This window comes from Carcharodon carcharias, chromosome 21 (assembly GCF_017639515.1).
Source record: "Carcharodon carcharias isolate sCarCar2 chromosome 21, sCarCar2.pri, whole genome shotgun sequence".
Classification (NCBI taxonomy): domain Eukaryota; kingdom Metazoa; phylum Chordata; class Chondrichthyes; order Lamniformes; family Lamnidae; genus Carcharodon; species Carcharodon carcharias.
This window is the reverse complement of record NC_054487.1, coordinates 41605287-41627647: the sequence shown is the minus strand read 5'-3', so window position 1 is coordinate 41627647 and position 22361 is coordinate 41605287. Positions and strand designations below refer to the sequence as shown.

Here is a 22361-nt window from a genome sequence, read left to right as displayed (position 1 = left end):
ATAAGGCGGCTGGACAGAGTAGATAGGGAGAAACTGTTCCTGCTCATAAAGGATCGAGAACGAGAGGGCACAAACTTAAAGTGATTTGCAAAAGAAGCAAATGCGATGTGAAAAAAAACTTTTTCACACAGCCAGTGTTCAGGTCTGGAATGCACTGCCTGAAGTGTGGTCGAGGCAGATTCAATCGAGGCATTCAAGAGAGCATTAGATCATTATTTAACTAGAAACATTGTGCGGGTTACGAGGAAAAGGAAGGAGATTAGCATTGAGTCGTAATATGCATTCGGAGATCCAGTGCAGACACGATTGTCCGAATGGCCTCCTTCTGCCCTGTAATAATTCTGTAATGATAAATATCTCTGATAGGAGACAGTGGAAAGATATAAAATTGGTCCCTGAATATACTGATCTAAAGACTTACTTGTGATAAAAGAATGATAGCTGCTTTGATCTGGTAGTTATGAAGTTTAGATTAGAAATTGGTGCTGACTGCAATGTGTAACCAAAGGATAGCGGTTTCACGTGCCAGGTTCTTTGGCATCGATTGGTATTTTGGTGTTATCTCTTGTATAAGTGTGTATGTATGTGTATGTTTTATATAGTTGATGACAGGTCCAAACTAATTGAGGACGTCATAAAGCACAGGACTGAAACTTGAATGGATGATAATTGTCTAAGATTTAGGATTAGATTACAATCTCAAACGTTTCTTAGGTATCTAGGTTTGAAATGCCTGATTCAAATTTCTGGAGTCTTTTAACCATTTTTGTTGTTCTGGTTCTGACTCTGCCAGCGCAGACTCATTGGTGTGACTCACACTGAGGCATCAACAATTGTGACTTTGTTATTGCAAGATTATTCAAAAATACTTTAAAGTAGTTAACCAGAAACTCTGTGGTCCATATACAAACAATCTAAATATGATCAATTAAATTTGCTGGTACCAATTATTCATACCTCTACCGTATAGTATTGTGTTTTCCCCTTTCTTACTCTGTTATTCTGGCTAACTCGAGCCGAAAGCAGTTTGTCTCTGCTATTCAGTTCCATTAAATAACTCTTTGCAGATAGCTTTATACAATGCATTGAGAGATTAGGAAGCATTTTGTAAGTAAAAAGGCTTGCATTTCTATGGTGCTTTTGACGACCAGCTGACATCTCAAGATGCTTTACAGCCAATGCAGTACTTTTTGAAGTGTATTCACTCTTGTGTTCTCAGCACCCTCCTTTACAGTAGTGAAGCATGAACAACTTACGCGAGGCAAGAAAAGAGGCTGACCTGCTTCCGCCTCTGCTGCTTCAGACAAATATTGGACATCTCCTGGCAAGAGTGCAGAATGTGGAAGTACACCAGGCGCTTGAGTGTTTGCCTCTTGAATCACTGACAACTATGTTGACTGGGCATGTGAGCCAAATGAATGATGACCGCATCCCCAAAGACATGCTCTATGGCAAGCTTGCTATTAGCACAAGACCAAGAGGTCACCCTGCCTGCAAGCAAGACCTCAAGTTCACTGGGATCAGAGTTGATGCATGGTAAGTCCTCACTGCTGACCGGAGTGTCTGGAGAGAAGCGGTCAGGAAAGGCGTTGGAAAAAGCAGAGGGTAAAAAAAAACGAGCAGATGGTGGAAAAAAGACCCCAGCAGAAGGAAAAAACATCGGTTGAACTCAGCCAATGCTATTCATCTGTGCCATCTACAGCCACAAAATCTATGTTCAATCCAGAAATGACATACACCCTGGGGGCAGTCCATTGTCTCCTGAAACAGACAGATGCCATTCATTCACTGTTGTAATGTAGGAAACGTGGCAGCCAATTTGCACACAGCAAGTTCCCACAAACAACAGTATGATACTGACCAGATAATCTGTTCTTAGTAATGTTGATTGAGGGATTCATATTGGCCAGCACACCAGGGATAACTTGCTTGTTCCTGTTCAAAATAGTGCCAAGGGATCTTTTACATCCTCCCAAGCAGGCAGATGGGACCTCTCTGTTTAACATGTCATCTGAAAGACCAGACCTCCAACTCTGCAAAAATTCAAGGCTGACACTCTAATCAAGCCCTGAACCCCGAAACCTTGTAATTCAGAGGTAAGTGTGTTACCAACTGAGCCATGACTGACACTTGAGTATTATTATCAATTTTGCAACACAAATATGAAGTTGTATGGCACGCTACTCAATTATTTAGCCATATATTGGAGAAAATTTAAGGCATTTTTGAGGACATTAAGACAACTTATAAACCTTTTATGCTGCATGCTTTCAAAAAGTAGAGTGCATTGTTATTCTCCAAATTCAGAGATGTAAAGCCATTTGAAGCCTTAAAACAATTGTGAATTTTAACAGAGTGATTTTAGCCTTGAGCGTTTCAGCAGCAGATGAGAAATGGTGGGACAGACTTGGGTGATGTTACAGAGGTGAATATAGATGGTCTTAGTGAATATATGAATATATTGTCAGCAGCTCTTCTCGGGATTGGGTATGGCACCTGGCTTACAAACGGTCTAGTTAAGCATCATACAGTTGTTAAGGAGAGGAATGGAATTGGTGATTCGGGCACAAGTGTTTGTGGAGGGAACGAAGATCAATGGCTTTGGCATTCCAATATTTAGTTTGAGAAAAGTTTTTGCTCATCCAGAATTGGATGTCAGACATGCAGTCTGAAAATTTTGTGACAGTGGAGGGGGCAATACAGGTTTTGGTGAAATAGACCTGGGTGGCATCAACGTATGTAGAAACTGACTATTTTTGGACGAAGCACTGAGCAGCAGCATGCAGAACCTAATCTACTATTTATTATTTTCATCTTAATTGACACATATATGTGTATTTTCAGTGACTGACATTTATCTCTTGTGTCTATTCTTTTTCCTACATCTCAGATTCTTATAGAGCATAAAATAAAGTGAACACCGGGAAAAGATCATTCAGCTCCTTAAGCTTGTTTCTTCCACCGAACATGTAGAATTTCTCCTATTATGAGTGCTATCTCCTATCATTTCTCCTATCATTATTTACTCTCCTGTGGAAGTGCCAAAAGTAGATGAAATCTCCAAGAAGTTGAGGTTCAATATTTTTCTGGTCCCTAAAGCTAATCTAGCAAAATTTCAGGATATCTATCTAATATTGTAGCCTACATTACTCAATCCTGACCAGTCTCAGTCGGCAGATATCCTTTTAAAGGCACTATAAAAATGCAAGTTGTTGTTGTTTTAGCACAAGGACCATAGAACATGAGGCTGAATATTTACATTGTCTTAAATTCTGCAATCCTACTTATAACTTTATATTTATGCTGCCCTGTTTCTAAAATGAATGAACCTACTTAAGTTTCTTTACAGGAACCTTACTCCATTTGTCTATTAGTCTTCTTGCTTGGGCATTTTAATACTATTCTTGTGTTCTTCCACTCTGCATTTGCAGTCTCAATTAAATAAGGTATTCACTCCCACTTTATTCAAGGTCTCACTCAGGTCTGTTCAGAAATCAATTTACTACCATCAAGATTGTTGATGTAGAATTGCAGTGCTCTGGCAAAAGAACCATGTTGCACCTAGGTGAACTAGAAATTCACAGGGTACAAGCAAAATACTGCAGATGCTGGAAATCTGAAACAAAAATAACTGGAAAAACTCAGCAGGTCTGACAGCATCTGCAGACAGGAATACAGTTAACATTTCTAGTCCGTATGACTCTTCATCAGAACTAAAATATAGAAATGAGGTGAAATTTAAGCTGGTTGAGGGGAGTGGGACAGGTAGAGCTAGATAGAGGGCCTGTGATAGGTGGAGGCAAAGAAGAGATTGCCAAAGATGTCATAGACAAAAGGACAAAGGGGTGTTGACGGTGGTGATATTAGCTGAGGAATGTGTTAATGATGACATTAAGGGTAGAAAGCAGGACGAGCAAGTGACAGCCCTGGGGGGTGGGGTGCGGGGAAGGGATCGAAATAGGCTAAAAGATAGAGATAAAACAATGCATGGAAATACATTTAAAAATAATGGAAATAGGTGGGAAAAGAAAAATATATTTTTTTTAAATTATAAGTTATTGGAAAAAGGGGGATCGGAAAGGGGGTGGGGATGAAGGAGAGAGTTCACGATCTGAAGTTGTGGAACTCAGTGTTAAGTCCGGAAGGCTGCAAAGTGCCAGGTCGGAAGATGAGGTGCTGTTCCTCCAGTTTGGGTTGTGAATCATGAACTCTTTCCTCCATCCCCACCCCCTTTCCGATCTCCCTTTTTCCAATAATTATAATTTTTTTAAATATATTTTTCTTCCTCAATATTGTACTAAATTGATAGTCTACATTACTTGTTCACATTTCGAAAGTGGGACTTGAACCCACAACATTCTGACGTGGAGGTGAGAATACTCGCAACTGAGCCACGGCTAACCTGGAGGTAGGTAACTTTAGTGAAGATTTGTGCAGGAGTAAAATACTATTTTCCAACTTATAACTAAACACCTTTAATACATCTTTGTGCTTGATACTGGGCCTCAAAAAGTTAAATTGTTAATGCAGGTTGCCTAAACTAGGATTCTTATTCCCTTTGAGGAAATTCACCTTTGAAATGGAGCAGTCAAACAAGCTCCCTTTCCTCAATGTGCTAGTTGAGAAATCTGCTAATGGGTTCTCCACTGCTGTCTACCACAAGCCTATCTTCATTGGTCAGTATAGGCATTGAGATTCCTACGGTTCCATGTGCTATAAGATTGGCCTGTGTAAGCTTGATGCTGAAATAGTGTGCATCAAAGCCAGCTTGCAAGATAATGGCTACCCCAATCAGATTATTTCTCGCTATATATCATGCAAACTGATGAATGGAAGAGTAAGATGCTTCAAAAATTTGAACATCAGGTGAAGCTAGCCATTTCACACTGCTATTGTGCAGTAGCAACAGAAGTGGTTTTCTCCAATAACAGGAAGCTGCTGTCAAGCTAAAAAGATGTTCTGCCTATCTCACAAATGAATATATGAATTTGAATGCAAGTGTGATGCCAGGTATGTAGGCCATATGTCCCAACGACTGGCAGATCATATCAAACAGTACATCCCTTCAGCTGTTTACAACAGGCAAAGTACTACCAGTACCCAACCAGCCCATGCTTGCAAAGTTCAAAACATAGTGCCCAACATTAGATGTGATTCTGTGATTGGACAGCACTTGCTAAACAATCCTTCCTGATTGTGCTAAGAATTACACTGACAACCAATTTAAGATTATCATTTGGGCTCAGTTATGTGTGCTAGAAGCTACATTTTTCACATACGGGGCCATGTCCTTTGCAGACAGAAGGAGCACGTCCACGCATTTCAGCTAAACAAAAGCTTGGGGGACAGCCATTCCCTGGTTCATTCCCCATGGCAATGCCTTTATCAATCAGAGTCAACCTGCCTGGTTTGAGTTTAAGCAAAAGCTTGGCAGTTAACTATTCCCCGGTGCATTCTCAATGCCAATGCCTCTAGACTCTACTTGCTAACCAGTCAGCACTCTCTTCTCATGCAGTATAAATTGTTGTTCCTTTTACAATTGGTATTCTTGTGAATCTATTCTCATGAGTGCAGGACAAAAAGCTTCTCTTTTTTCAGCAATACTCAAGTTCTGTACCACCAATTGACTGGTTGTAATTCCCTTGAATATAGAAGATTCAGGGGTGATCTAACTGAGCTGTTTAAGGTGATTAAAGGATTTGATAGTGTGAATAGAGGTAAGGACCTGGAATTTGCAGTTATATGATGGCAAAACTATCAATGTTCACTGCCATTATGGTGTAAAACTGACAAGAACTTTTGGTGTCTACACTTGCGCAGGTAAACATGAAGGCCAAAAGTTGCTGTCAGTGATACCTTGCACCTCCACTGGGCGCCTTGTTGCAGTCTTCCTAGATGCAACAGAATCATTGATTTGACATGCACCTTAACTTTGTATGCACTATTCTCACTGTAAAAATCATTGAAAAAGTGAAGATTTGTCAAATGAGATGTAACTGATATTATAATGGTCATAGTTACTGCTGCACAATTTCTCTGGTTGTGAAAAATTCGCAACAGATGTCTGGAGTGTCATTCTCTCCATTCCATGATAAAAATTCCATAGATTTTATAGAACTTCTCTGGCCACACAGCACAATGCCGGAAAGAGATCATCACAGAACTCCATAGGCCAAAGCCTCTGAAGCAAAATGTTTCCACCTCATCATCCGCTGATTTTTGTTGCCAAGCAAATTTGAAAATCGCTTATTAACATGCCATTAGTTCCATGGGCTTATAATCTATAAACTTCCACATAAGATATAGGAGTAGAAGTAGATCATATAGCCTCTCAAGCCTGTTCCGCCATTCAGTACAATCGTGGCTGATTTTCTATCTCAACTCCGCTTCCTGGCTGTTCCCCATCAACTTTGCATCTCTGAGACACCAAAAGTCTATCTCAGCCTGAAAAATACTCAATGATGGAGCATCCACACCCTCTCTGAAGCGGAGAATTCCAATGATTCATAGCCCTTGAGTGAAGAAATTTCTCACCATTTCAATCCTAAATTATCGGCCCTTTATCCTGAGATTGTGCCCCTTCTTTCTAGATTTCCCACCCAAGGGAAATGGTGCCTCAGCATCTATCTTCTCCAGTCCCTTCAGAATCTTGTATATTTCAATGAGATCACCTCTCATTATTCTATACAATGTAGGCCCAATTTACTCAGCTACAAACCAGCATTCAGTGAAGACACATGAAGAATCCTTGAAAGCGCATCTTGCTGATCTAACGCACGTATATAGTGGAATACTTAATGATTTTTTTACATGAAGCACAAATGTCTGGTGGCTTTGCACGGCCTCAGGGCCAACCCAGACATATTTGTAAGCCTGATCAAGAAACTGGAGTAGTCATTCTAAATAACCACGATTATGTTGCCAAAATGCAAACTGTTCTCAATGACAATTCCAAATTTGCACTTATTGGAGCTGCCGCCAATCTCACTGCACAGTTTTGCTCGAAAGCAATTTACAAAAGCGTTTGCTAAGAGTTGTGTAAGAGTAACAAGCTGCCTTGTGACATATTATAGGATTAGTCCTCTTGGCTCACTGCATCCATGCATGTATGGGCTGCTGAAGCGCACAGAAGTGTTATACCATTGCAGCCTATTTAATCAATGACCAGTTCTGTGTAGATGAATTGGTCAAATGGTTGAGTGAATTACTACAGCCAGTTCTTAGGTGTTTTGCACATAACGCAGTGAAAGATTCCTTCAGCTTTGCAAAAACTATACAAGACCTATGTATTGATAGCAAAGCCTTGTCTATATGTTCATTTTACATTGCGAGCTTATTTACGAACGTGTCACTGAAGGAAGCCATTGACATTTGCGCCGTGTTGCTATATGACAGCAATATAGATGCACCATGAATTTCTGAATTTGTATTAATTGAAGTTAGAAACTGATAAAGTTGAATTCACTTTTAATGGCACCATGTATGCCCAAATAGATTGTGTAGCCATAGGATCCCCTCTAGCATTTGCTAATGTTTTCATTGGTTTCCACCAGAAACACCTTTTTTAAACAGGAAAAGAGTAGGTAAAGTGAGTGTTAGTTCTCTAAGAGTGAGATAATAGTTGATAATAAAGAAATAGAGGGTGAAATGAATAGTATTTTGCTTCTGTCTTCACTATAGAAGATATAAAAAATATTCCACTAATAGCTGTAAATCAAGAGGTGGAGGGGAGGGAGGAACTTAGTGAAATTTCAATCAATAAGGAATCACTAATGAGCAAACTGATGGAGCTGCGGGCCGACAAGTCTCTGGGTCCAGGTGAATTTCATCCTCGGGCCTTAAAAGAGGTGGCTAATGAGGTAGTAGATGCGTTGGTGTAATTTTCCAAAATTCCCTATATTCTGGAAAGGTTCCATCAGTCTATAAAGTAGCAAATATAACCCTCCTATTCAAGAAGGGAGGGAGGCAGAAAACGGAATTATAGACCAGTTAGCTTGATATCATGGGGAACGTGTTAGAATCAATCACTAAAGAAGTTATAGCTGAGCACTTAGGAAAACACAAGGAAGAGTCAATCAGCATGGTTTTTTGAAAGGGAAATCATGTTTAACCAATTTATCAGTTATTTGAAAGTGCGAAATGTGCTGTGGATAAAGGGAAGCCTGTAGACGTACTGTACTTGGATTTCCTGAAGGCATTTGATAAAGTGCTACATCAAAGGTTATTGCGAAAAATAAAAGTTCATGGTGTAGGTGGTAACAAATTAGCTTGGATGCAGGATTGGCTGGCTGGCAGAAAACAGAGTATGCATAAATAGGTCTTTCTCTGATTGGCAGGATGTGACTAGTGGAGTTCTGCAGGGGTCTGTGCTGGGGCCTCAAATTTTTACAATTTATATCAAAGACTTAGAAGAGGAGAGCAAAGACATGGTAGCTAAATTTACAGATGACACAAAGATAGGTAGGAAAGTATTTTGTGAAGAAGACATGAGTTTGCAGACGGATATAGATAAGTTGTGAGTGGGCAAAAATCTGGCAAGAAGAGTATAATGTGGGAAAATGTGAGGTTGTTCACTTTGGCAGGAAGAATAAAAAAGCAGGATGTTACTTAAACAGAGAACGACCGCAGAATTCCGAGGTGCAGAGGGAACTAGGTGTTCTAGGACATGAGTCACAAAAAGTATGCAGGTGCAGCATGTAGTCAAGAAGGCTAATGGAATGCTATCCTTTATTACGAGAGGAATTGAACTTAAAAGTAAGGATGTTATGCTTCAGTTATACAGGACATTGTTGAGACTGCATCTCGAACACTTTGTGCAGTTTTGGTCTCTTTGTTTAAGGAAGGATGTAAATGGGTTGGAGGCGGTTCAGAGGAGGTTTACTCAGTTGATACCTGGAATGAGTGGGTTGTCTTATGAGAATAAGTTGGACAGGCTGGGCTGGAGTTTAGAAGAGTGAGGGGTGACTTCATTAAAGCATATAAGATCCTGAATGTTCTTGACAAGGTGGACGTGGAAAGGATGTTTCTTGTGGGTGAGTCCAGAACAAGTGGGCACTATTTTAAAATTAGGGGTCACCCTTATAGGACAGATGAGAATTTTTTTTTCTCTGAGTTTCATCTGACTTTGGAACTCTCTCCCTCAGAAGAGAGTGGAAGCAGGGTCACTGAATATTTTTAAGGCAGAGGTAAATAGAATATTGTTAAGCAAGGGAATCAGAAGTTATCAGGGATAGATGGGAATGTAGAACTCAAAATACAAACATCAGCCCTGGTCTTAATGAATGGCGGATCAGGCTCAAGGGGCTGAATGGCCTACTTATTCTCCTGTTTCATATGTTCATATTTGATGGAATGACACCTAATCTCCTACCCAGTGCATATTTCCAATATGTAGATAATGCAATCGCAATCTTTGAACATAGGAGCAGGAGAGGCTATTTGGCCCCTCTAGCCTGCTTCAACATTGAACTGGATCATGGCTGATGATCTACCTCAATGCTATTTTCCCGCACCGTACCCATATCCCTTGATGCTTTTAATAGCTAAAAATCTGTGAATTTTTGCCTTGAATGTACTCAGTGACTGAGCCTGCTCTGCCATTCAACAAGATCATGGCTGATGATCTTGTGTTTCGATTTCCACATTCCCATCTACCCCCGATAGCCTTTGATTCCCTTGCCTAAAATGAATCTATCTACCTCTGCCTTAAAAATATTCAATGACCTTGCCTCCACCACCTTCCAGAGAATTCCAAAGTTGCACAACCCTCTGAGAAAAAAATTTTCACCTCACCTCTGTCCTAAAAGGGCAACCCCTAATTTTAAAACAGTGCCCCCCCCCAGTTCTGGACTCACCCACAAGAGGAAACATCCTTTCGACGTCTGCTTTGTCAAGTCCGTTCAGGATCTTGCCTACTTCAATCAAATCACCCTTCACTCTTCTAAACTCCAGTGGAAACAAGCCCAGTCTGACCAACCTTTCCTCATAAGAGAGCCCACTCATTCCATGTATCAAACTAGTAAACCTCCTTTGAACCGCCTCCAATGCATTTACATCCTTCCTTAAATAAGGAGACCAAATACACAGTATTTGAGGTGAGGTCTCACCAATGCCCTGTATAACTGAAGCATAACATCCTTACTTTTGTGTTCAATCCCTCTCGTAATAAAGGATAGCATTCCATTAGCCTTAAATACTTGCTGTACCTGCATACTGTGACTCATGTACTAGAACACCTGGTTCCCTCTGCACCTCAGAATTGTGTAGCCGTTCTCCATTTAAGTAATACTCTGCTTTTTTGTTCTTCCTGCCAAAGTGAACAATTTCACATCTTCCCACATTAAACTCCATTTGCCAGATCTTTGCTCACTCACTCAACCTATCTATATCCATCTGCAACCTCCTCATGTCCTCTTCACAACATACTTTCCTACCTATCTTTGTGTCATCTGCAAATTTAGCTACCATGTCTTCACTCCCCTCACCTAATTCATTGATGTAAATCATGAAAAGTTGAGGCCCCAGTACAGACCCCTGTGGAACTCTACTCGTCACATCCTGCCAGTCAGAAAAAGACCCATTTATGCATACTCTCTGCTTTCTGACAGCCAGCCAATCTTCTACCCATGCTAATATGTTGCCCAGTACACCATGTGCTTTTATTTTCCTTAATAATCTTTGACGTGGCACCTTAGCAAATGCCTTCTGGAAATCCAAGTACAGTACATCTACAGGCTCCCCTTTATCCACTGCGCATGTTACTGCTTCAAAAAACTCCAATAAATTGGTTAATCATGAATTTCCTTTCACAAAAACATGCTGACTCTTCTCTATTGCCTTGAGGTCTTCTAAGTGCTCAGCTTTAACCTCCTTAGTGATTGATTCTAATAACTTTCCCACGACAGACATCAAGCAAACTGACCTATAGTTCCTGTTTTCTGCTTCCCTCCCTTCTTGAATAGAGGGATTATATTTGCTACTTTCAAATCTGATGGAACTTTTCCAGAATCTAGCAAATTTTGGAAAATTAACACCAGCGTGTCAATTACTCCATTCGCCACCTCTTTTAACATCCTAGGATGTAATCCATTGGGACCCAGAGACTTGCCAGCCTGCAACTCCATCAATTTGCTCAGTACCATTTCCCTAGTGATTTCAATTTCACCAAGTTCCTCTCCCATTCACCTCCTGATTTGCAGCTATTACTGGAATGTTTTTGTATCCCTATAGTGGACATAGAAGCAAAATATTTGTTCATTTCTTCCACCATTTCCTTATTATCTACTGTGAACTCCCCACTGTCACTCTCGAGAGGACCAACACTCACTTTACTTACTCCTTTCCTTTTTAAGTACCTGTAGAAACTCTTTCTATCAGAAAAAGATCCACTTATGCATACTCTCTGCTTTCTGACTTGGCTTTCTGACATTTCTTGCTAACTTCTTCTCATACTCTAATTTCTTTTTCTCCTGATTAACCTTTTAGTGTTTCTCTGCCATTCTTTATATTCTGTCCAATCATCTGCCCCGCCACTCATCTTTGCGGAGTTGTACGCTTTTTCCTTAAGTTTGATGCTTTCCTTAGCTTCTTTAGTTAACCACGGATGGTGGGTCCTCCCCTTATAATTTTTCTTTATAGTGGGAATGTACTTATTCTGAATACTCTGAAATATCCCCTTAAATGTCTGCCACTGCTTCTGTATTAATCTATTCTCTAGCCTAGTTTCCCAGTTCACTTAGGCTAGCTCAGCTTTCATCCCCACATAGTTGCCCTTATTTAAGTTTAAGATACTAGTCTTAGACATGCTCTTCTCCCTTTCAAACTGGATGTAAAATTCAATCATATTGTGGTGCCTTTACTCTGAGGTAATTCATTAAGCCTGTCACATTACAAAATACGAAATCTAATATAACCTGCTCTCTGGTTGGTTCCAGAACATGCTGCTCTAAGAAACTATCTTGAAAGCATTCTAAGAACTCCTCATCCAAGCTACTATTGCCAATCTGTTTTTTCCAGTTTATGTGTAGATTAAAATCACCCATGTCTCTTTATCACAAGCACACAATATTTTCTCTTCAATACTTTGTCCTACACCATGGCTTCTGTTAGGGGGCCTGTAGACTACTCCCACTAAATACTTTTTCCCCTACTATTCCTCATCTCCATCCAAACCGATTCTACATCCTGATCTCCTGAACCAAGGTCATCTCTAACTATTGCACCAATGCCCTCTTTGGTTAACAGTGCTACCCCTCTACCTTTACCTACCTTCCTATTCTTCTTGAATATCACGTAAACTTCAATATTAAGGACCCAATCTTTGTCTTCCTGCAGCAACAACTCCGTAATTGCTATCAGATTGTACTTATTTACTTCAATGAGGGCCATCAATTCATTTACTTTGTTATGGATGCTACGTGCATTCAGACAGAGAGCCTTCAGTTTTGTTTTTTTGTTACCTTTGTAACATCTAGTCTTCACTGTTGATGTATTCATAGGTTTTTTTCTCTCCATGTCCCTTCCTGCCGTTCTCTGACCCTCATTTCTCATTTTACTATTTTGCTCTCCTGCCTTGACTCTACATCTTGAATTGTTACCTCTACCCAAACTTGATACTTCACCCATCTTGTTTAGTTTAAAGCCCTCTCTACTTCCCTAGTTATGCAATTTACGAGGACACTCATCCCAGCATGGTTCAGGTGTAAACCGTCCCAACGGTACAGCCCCCACTCTCCCTAGTACTGATGCCAGTGCTCCACAAACCAGAACCGATTCCCCCCACACCAGTCTTTGAGCCACGCATTTGTCTCTCTAATCTTATTTGACCTATGCCAATTTGCAAGTAGCTCAGGTAATAATCCAGAGATTATTGCCTTTGAGGTTCTGCTTTTTAATTTGTTATGTAGCTCCTCATGCTGACTTTGCGGAACCTCTTTCCTAGTTCTACCTATATCATTGGTATCTATATGGACCACAACAACTGAATCCTCCGCCTCCCACTGCAAGTTCCTCTCCAGCCCTGAACAGATGTCCTGAACCCTGGCACCGGGCAGGCAACATAACCATCTGGACTCTTGCTCTTTGCTGCAGAGAATAGTTTCAATCCCCTTCACTATGCTGTCCCCTATTACCACTACATTCCTTTTTGCTCCCCCCACTTGAATGGCTTCCTGTACCACAGTGTCATGGCCAGTCAGCTCATCCAGCTTGCAGACTTCGCTTTCATCCACACAGGTTGTGAGCACCGCAAACCTGTTTGACAATTGCAAAGTCTGCCTCCACTACTATCTGCTCGGTCCCATGACCTGCCATATTCTCCTGTCCCTCAATACGGACCAAAACAGATGACCCACTTTTAAGAGGTGTGCCTTTCTTCTTGAACAAAGTATCCAGGTATTTCTTCCCCTCCCTTATGTTGTGCAGTGTCTGCATTTTGCCTTCCTGATCCAGAATTCCTCAAGCTGCTTACACTTCCTGCAAACGTGTTTTGTATTGGATCAACTTGGCATCCAAAAGCTCCCATATTTCACAGCTCAACATGACACCTGTCCTGCCGTTCTCACTTGTGCTATTTAATTTACTTCAATTACTTTCTTCCTATGTATGTTACATTTTACTGTGTTTATTGAATACTAGTACCACTGACAACTAGGGTTATATGCTTCTTAACTACAAGGTATGTCTTCGCGTTCTTTTATCCTGTGTCTCCTCCGCTCTCCTGGCGCTCTTTTATCCTGTGTCTCTGCTCTCCTCATGCTCTTTCATTCTGTGTCCCCGCTGCTCTCCTCATGCTCTTTTATCCTGTGTCTCCGCCGCTCTCCTCGCGCTCTTTTATCCTGTGTCTCCGCCGCTCTCCTCGCGCTCTTTTATCCTGTGTCTCCGCCGCTCTCCTCGCGCTCTTTTATCCTGTGTCTCCGCCGCTCTCCTCGCGCTCTTTTATCCTGTGTCTCCGCCATCCTCTGAACGAAAAAAACCTCCTCATCTCAGTCCTAAATTGGCCTACCCCTTATTTTGAGACTATGCTCCCTGGTTCTAGACCTGCTCCCAGCCCTCGCCACCAATTGGGAGGAGCTAGAATATGTAGTCGCCTGAGGATTTCCTTACATTCCTTAATACATTCCATCCAGCGCTCAAGTTTACTTTTGAGATGGAGCAGTCTAACATGTTGAGAAATCCACAAATAGGTTCTCCTTTAGTATCTATCACTAGCCTAATTTCGCTGGGCAATATACATGTCGGGATTCACGTAGCTCCACTTGCTATAAGATTTGCCTTATAAGCAATACTGTAAATAGGGCCCTAGCCTTCTGAAAGCTTAATACAGAAATAAAGCATGTCAAAGTTTTTTCTGCAGGCTGTGGCTATTCTGATCAGATCATTGTTCACGGTGTATTGCACAAGCTTGCAAATGGGCCAAAGACGGCCATTTTCAGACCTTCAAAGTGTCCAGGCTACCTCAAATTACCATGGAAAGGCAAAGTATCTCAAAAATTTGAACAACAGGTTAAGGAAACGTTTTCACACTGCTATTACACTAGTGGTATTTTCCATTAACAGGATGCTGCTGTCAGTCCAAAAAGACACCTGGTTAGCACACAATTGAGCAACATCATGGATGAATTTCAATGCCAATGTGATGCCAGGTACATAGACCATATGTCCCAACAATGGGCTGATTGAATCAAACAGCGTGTTCCTTTGGCTGTTCGTAATATACAGAGGACAAACCGTACTCTACCACCAGCGCTTGTAAAACTCAAAACAAAACATCTACTGTTAGCTATGATTCTACAATGGGCAGCACTCAAAATAATCCTGAGTGTGCTAATAGCTACACTAACAATCAATTTGAGATAATCAACCTTGTAACATGGCTCATTTATGCTTACAAGAAGCGACATTCATATGCAGGAACCCATTCTCTGCAAGCAAAAGGAATATGTTAAAGCCTTACACCTCTTTTGAATTAACAAAGAGCTAGGGGAGCCGATAGCTCCCTGTTATTTGCTCCATGGCAACGTCTTGGCCAGAGTTGACTTCCCAACATCTTGGCCAATCAGAGTTGACTTGCCAACCAGTCGGCACCCTTTCCTCCTGTAGTATAAATGGTTGTGATCATTTGAAATTTGGCATTCTTTTGTTTGTCCTGATGAGTGCAAGGCAAAGAGCTTTGGCTCTTTTCAGCAATGTGCAAATAATTGTTTTATTGCGTTATTTAACTGCAGCTAGCATTGACACCTGTCATTCTTTTGAAAAGAAATATGTGTTCACATTCTTGCATCTGTAATGTCACTAGAAATTAATCTTAATTTCCAGGGTGGAAAATTTTATACTGTCACCAAGTGGTAAATTATCTTTGACTTGAATTTTTTTTAAACTTTCTCATTTCTTTTATGCAGATTGGGAAAAGTAGCAGCATATCTTTATCACAGTCCAGTCCTTCAACTGCAACAAACCCTGTACATGGTAATAGACAAGTAAGTATTTACACCAGTACTAATGCCTCCAGTGGACGTGCAGTATATTTTTTGTGATCTTAAGATGGCAGGTTTGTTTTTTTAATTGGATTGAGTGTAGCCCTTCAATAAAGCTCAGGTGGCGCCCACAGATTTATGTTTACTCCAAAATTCCTGTACAATAATAAAACAGCACATATTTTAACTAGTACCAGGTTACTTGTACATCTTTATGGTAAGTAGCATAAGTATGGAGTATATTGACATTTTAACAAATTGACAAAGACCATACTGATACTTCCTTTAAATCACACTGGGAGAGAAAGATACCTAGGACGCAAAACTGAAAGAAAAAGCTTCAAATTCCAATGTAACACCTCTTTCTTCAAAAACCAAGAAGCTGGTAGATGGTAGAGATTTCCTCAAGGGAACCTTAATCCCTTTAATTCCTTAAAACTTTCTTTGGCTCCCGGGAAGGAAGAAGGATTAGAATACAGCGATGGAACTATGCAGTCCAGTCCAGTCCTGTTAAGTGTATAACTGATTTTCCATGTTTTCTCACACACTGCTGGTCAAGGATTGACAATCCCAGTGAAGAATTTTGTAGTACTTTTAAAACCCATTTATCAGGAAAAATGCTATTTTATGCTAAAATAATAAGAGCATACGATTGCCTAAAGAGCTTGGGAGTGCAGCATTTGCTTTGGCTGATCAAAGTCGACAGATGAACAATTAACAGATTAGCATTTGTAATGATAATATTTGTATCGACTGAAAAACTTATACTTCTCTGCTAGAATGAATTCCCAGAAAAAATATTTGAATTAACAGCTTTTAAGTACGTACTTTTAAAAAAGAAACCACCATAATTCTGAACATTTAAGTGGATTAAATTGTAAATGAAGCTTGTAACTATTATCCAGCTGGATCAACAGTTGGGAAAAAGCGCAAGTTGTGAGTAAGAGTATCTTTAATTAATCGGATTCTTAGTATTGTGCTTGATATTGTGCGATTATTGAATGAACAGTAGCTGCAGTCATTGGTATAAACAGAATTGGGCTGAATTTTCATTTGGCTGAGGAAGTGGGGCTGGAGGTGAGCAGGCCAGCAATTTCCCACTACCAGTTTACTGGCATGTTCCTGCTTCCAGGCCATTTTGGAACCGTCTGGATTGAGGGAGGTGAGTGTTGACAGCCACCTGCCTGCAAGTTGTGGTTAACCAATTAAGGCCACCTAAAGGGCCTATTTAGACCATTCTGCTGATGATGACTAGAATTTTACAATTGGTGTGTGGCCCTCAACCCACTCAACCCCCACCCCAAGGCCCAAAAGCAACCAAGGGATGGAGAAGGCCTCTCGGCAGAAGACTGGGAGACCAGTGTACCATCCGCAAAGAAAATCCCCATCCCACCCTGCATTTGCAATAACCATTGAGCCACAGCTGGTGTCCAGTGGAAGGGTTACCCCTGCAGGATTACAGCCTAGCAGTTGTAGCCTCTTTGTATTTATTAACTTGTAAAAAGGACTTCAAAGGCAACTCCATCTTGAAGTGCGCTCTCTTTCTCCTGCCTACATTGGCAGCTCTCATCCCTGACAGTGTGGCTTGCAATCTTTCACTGCTGGCAGGCCTTCTGCAAAATCACTTCCAGGATCCCTGAATTGCTCCTGTCATCAGGATTGGGACTCTGGAATAAAATTCCAGCCCACTATCTCTGGTTTGAACTCAAGAAAAGCAAACAATGAATTTTCCTACCCTAGAATAATTACAAGCCTTGCTTTAGGTACTTGAATTTCAGTCTTGACTTATTGGTAATCCGTCATGCCCCACAACTTTGGCTTTCTATAGTTTCAAGGGAGGGCAGGATTGAAGATTATCATGTTGGTGTCCACTCCTTTTCTCCTCTGCACAGTGTGATATTATGCATTAAAGACGCAAAATATACATATGCAATTATGGTTGGTGTTGGTCAAGCACACTTCCTTAACAGGTCAGTGAAGCACTGGCAATGATGAGCATTACAGGCACATCCACTGGCTGAGGCATCTCAGGAGAGGTAGCATCATTAGACTAGTAACAGAAATGTGGGAGGTAGAGGGAGAGACAAGGGAGATATTTGTGGCACTAACAAATTAAAAGTTGTTAACTCTTATAATGAGCACATGAGCCTGTGCTAATTTGAAAATTCCTGTTGATTCCAGTCTCTACAAAAATGGCTTGTAGTCTTATGATTTGACTTGCAAAATCCTATTCATATTACTGAATGTCATTTTCTGTACAGATCCTATAGTTAGTGGTTTGCTGTCATAGTTTGGGTGAACTCATATTCAGATAGTTGTGTCTCAATTATGAATGCTACTCATTGTTCTTCTGAGACCAATTGAATTCTCTGTGCCTAATCAATTGTTGTTTAATCTTAATCTTGGTTCCATCTCTTCTCTGTCCAAACTTTCCATTTTTTTAAGGAAAGAGAGAGAAAAATGTGTGTATTGATTGAACTTTGTTTCTTTTCTTATTTAAGATGCTGTTGTGTGGTGGAGTGGACCAAATTCTTATTTTAACATAAGCTTCTGAATTTCTGAAGAAAACATCCCTAAATTTCACCTTACACCCAGAGTCACCATCTCAAGAATATATTGTTAAATAATATTAAAGTGACTAGATTACTTATTTTTGTCAATATCTCCATTTGAACCTGCTATTACTGTATTTAACAAACTCAGTGTTTTTGCTTCTTTCTGTTTATACTGGAGTTTAATTCTATTTCTCTCTTTACAGCCAAAAGTTCATCAGTGAAAACTGATTTTATGGGGTATTAGTCCAAGACAGTGATTACAAATGGCACTGGTACTCACCTTTAACTGCACAATGGACTGCATCGATAAGACGAAAACCTCTGCTCTGAAGACGTGAAGAACCCTCCCTCTCAGCCAATACCTCCTAGCGGCCTTTTCCCCCATTCTTTTAGCAATGGTGAAAGAACGTGTTGTGACTTACCGATCATTCCTTTGTTTTATGAAAGAGAGCCCTATTTCACCTGTTCCCTTTGGTGGTGGTTTAGAGATGCCCAGTAACGCAATATAACAAATTCTAGAAAAGCCGGGATAATCATGATTTCCTTCCCCCCACCCTTCCACCTCCTATGGGGATAGTTATAATCAGAAATGTTAATCATGATCTAAAGTAACTTGGCAAATGCGCAAAGATAAAAGTTATCAAAATCTATTTTTTACCTGGACATTTTTTTAAATTCTTGACAATTGGCAGGATTTATGGAATCCAACCTGATTAAAATTTGTATCCCTATAGATTTTATATAAATGATATATCCTAACATAAAATGTTGTTTTGTGACATGGCAGGTCTTGCGCAGTGTGAGGCATTGAAGGAAAATGTCTAACCTTTGTTGTACCAGCACTCACACTTTAGTGTTGCATTTGTAATTCCATCCCTGAAGAGACCCAGCTACCAGAAAACAAAAATATAGGTTTTTTAAATACAGTCTTTCTCTGTTGAAGGCAAAATATATTCATTCATTGGCACAGGTGGAATCTTGAGAAAGTACCCTTTTAAGTTAGGAGAGTAATGGAAACTTGATTGCCACCAGCTTTGTATCAAGGGATGTTTCAAAAAGGTGGAGTCATGTGTAGTTGCAGAGGGACTGATGAGAGATTAAGTAGAGAGCAAAGGTTAAGGAAGTGTTAATGATGTCTTATTATTCAGTGTTAAAAGTGCACTTATTTGTGATGGATCCTTCCCAATGAGAAAAGAACAGGCAGGGATTAAAGGAAGACAAGGATGTTCCTGTAATAGGGATGGATTTTATGGTTTTTAATAATGGATAGAAGTTGAAAGAGGACATTGTGAAATGAACTAAAGCTGGTGTGCAGAGACTGTTAAAATGAAGTTGCGGCACAGATAAATATTTTTCTTAAGCTAATCATCATCCACCCAGTTGAGAGATTGTTCCTTTGTTAGTGTTAATTTTCATTAATTTATGATTTGTCATTTTATTAATGCTCTAACTGACCAGGATAGGTTCAGAAATAGAATTTAGGAAAGTCGGAAATTGTGTGTTTATATATTTTTTAAATAAATTTGGATTGAACTTTTGCTATGTACATTTTGTTAGACTGAAGATTGTGTACATATCTGTTGTTATTTTTGCACAAATGTTTGTCATGGTTAGCTTAGGAGCTTATAAGTATTTTAATTTTTCTAATTTATTGTGGGTTGTTATAAAACTACAGGGGGTGGGAAATAAATTCCCAATAATTAGAATAATTTTTTTATATATATATTAAAACAGAAGCTGAAGTCTGTCATGAATACAAGCTTTCCTTCTGACACTGGCTGTGCTCGTCATAAACTGCTACTGGGCAGTGAGATGCAAAAGAAGTCCGTGACTGAAGGGAATAGCTTGGTAACTATAAAAAAAAGTGTCAGCAATTGCCCACATTGTGGGTTTTGGTATTGTATATTGTACCAGTACAAATCATGGACGCAATGCATAAGCCTGTCAGCCATAAAAAGACAGCAGATTACTGTATGCCTTCTTTTGTATTGATGTAACAATTGTATATAAAGCTGATCAAAAACTTTGTAGAAAATAGTTTATACAGCATTATTATATTATTGCTGAATCTCAGTGAATTCTTGGGAAAAAGTTTTTCTATTTACACCTTATTTTTTTGTTACACTGTTGACCCATGGCATTTTGACAAAACTCTGTGGGTTTTGCATTGCTGGTCAGTCATGGGTGTGTTAATACTGCTGTTGCACAGACAAGAATTTGCACCTGCCTCATTGTGCTTTCCTACTGCAGATTTCAATTTATTCCCCCATCCAGTGATAATGAAAGCATGTAAAAATCATCCTGCGTGCCATACTGTAACCGTTCTCTTTCTGTAAATGGATTTAATAACACTACGTATTTTCACTTTGCTTTGTGCACTTTTCTTTTCCATCTCTTCCTCTCACTTCACAGCACCGCCTTCCCCCCCCAATCCAACCCAACCCAGCAGTGTCATTGCATTCATTCCATGCCTACCTTCATCTTTGTGGTATTGTTAACAGAATGGTGTCTAGAATAGCTGTAAATAGTTAATTTGATGGCATACAGAGAAAATAAATTGAACAAACCTTGTTTCTGATTGATACTGCCATGGTTCAACACCCAGCTTGGAGATATTCTCTAGTGAGGGATGTATTTTTTTTTGTTTTGTTTTGTAACAGGCTTTGTAAATAAAAAATAATTTATATGTTTGTAAGAAGTGCACTTTCCTGTTGTATCTTTAATCCAATTTGTAGACTCCCTCCAATTGTTTTAGTTTTTTCAATCAATATGAGAAAATGTTTATAAGTTAGCTACATGATAATTGAGTCAACAATTTGAGTTGATGAAAAGTGGTTTCGCTTTTCCATTAGTACAAATAGTGCCTTGAGATTTAGGTGTAAAAATCAGATTTAGTCAGATATTTTGGTACCATTTTCAGGAACTGGTCTCGCACAGCATCTCCAAGACATTTTTGTTGGGCAAGACACCAAGCTTGTGTTCCCAGGTTTGTCCAATTATATTTTAAGCATAATTTTAGAACTTTTAAATATTAATAAAGATGACTGTGGTTAATGTTTTAGTGCTAAATCTTACTTGGCATACAGATACCAATGAGCCAAGTTTAATCTATACATGTAAGCAGAGCTAATCTTGACCTGGCCAAAGAGTGAAGTGGCTTTGGCAGTATAACCCGGGCCTATCAGCTCCACAACGCTGTAAGCAGGTGCTAGACTAAAACTCACTGTACAATGACTCCTGGGACATACTTCAACTTTACTTTAGCAAGAAGCAGCTCCATCACTGCAACAGGTCTTCAATTGCCCCTTTTCTGATAATTCTATCAGTCACATCTATACTCTGCATCAGCTAAACCTGATAGTTGGTTTTCTACCATTGTGTTTATCACATTTCTGCTTACAGTCTTTTGGTAACTGAGACTAATTGAAAACATATGACCAAAACTTAACTGTATGCTTAAATCTGCTAATTTATATGACTATTGGTATGGCCAGGGTGGGATACAATTCCAATTACAGTATAGATCCTGGTATTGTGACATTCATTGGATATCAAATTAAATGTAAATTGTTTCTATTTAGAAAGTTTTAAAGGGAAAGGCCAGCCTTTTTGAAACTTAAAATACTTCAGTTAGTTAACTCATTGGCAATAAATCATCTCCAAGGGCTGAGTTACATTCCACTGTGATTAAGTAGTCCACTTTACAATATTATACCAACAAGATATTATTTCATCGGTCTCATGCTACATGTTCTGGCTAATGGTTCGTTAACAGCATGACTATCTCTAATCTAGTGACTAGTCTCAATTACATTCTTCAAAATGAGTACAAATTTTAAAGTAAATTCTGTAGAATTAATTTTTTTTTTACCAATTACATTCTGCAATGCATTCATACTGATTTACTGCCTTCTGTATAAATCAGCACTTTTCTGATATACTATATTGTGGTCAGGGAAATCCTTTAATCCTAATCAATCCAATGAACAATAAAAAGATTCCAGTAAAATAGATCAGCTTCATCAAATAACTCCTGCCAGTTCACTCCATCATGTATGTAGATGAAGATTTAGTACAAGAGTAAAATGGTCTGGATACCATCTTTCTAGACAGTATCGACATTTAATTTAACTTATGTGCCTTTCTTTGAAATGTGCAAATCTTAGGCCCTCATTAATAGGTGAGACTGAAAGGATCTCTAAAATTCACTCTTCGTTCATGAATTGTTTTCACTTCGTATTACACATTGATTTAATCCCAGCTGATGTTACTGCTGGACAAGTCAGATCCCAGGATGGAACCCGGCTTGATAGATCCTAATTTTTATTTCTTT

At 39.6% G+C, this 22361-nt stretch overlaps 1 protein-coding gene across 22 annotated transcripts in view; it reads left to right on the top strand.

Annotated features, from left to right (window-relative positions):
* Positions 1-20714, top strand: part of LOC121292998 (ataxin-7-like protein 1) — a 310112-nt gene extending 289398 nt beyond the window's left edge. For 21 of the 22 annotated variants that reach the window (XM_041215542.1, XM_041215540.1, XM_041215548.1 and 18 more), the window contains 2 exons: positions 15399-15476; positions 18232-20714. In XM_041215542.1, the coding sequence (XP_041071476.1) occupies positions 15399-15476; positions 18232-18249 (96 nt within the window). In that variant the 3' untranslated portion in view covers positions 18250-20714. Of the gene's footprint in view, positions 1-1219; positions 1537-15398; positions 15477-18231 lie in introns of all 22 variants that reach the window. The other variant, XR_005946412.1, reaches the window with a different exon arrangement.
* The last annotated feature ends 1647 nt before the right edge of the window (positions 20715-22361 follow it).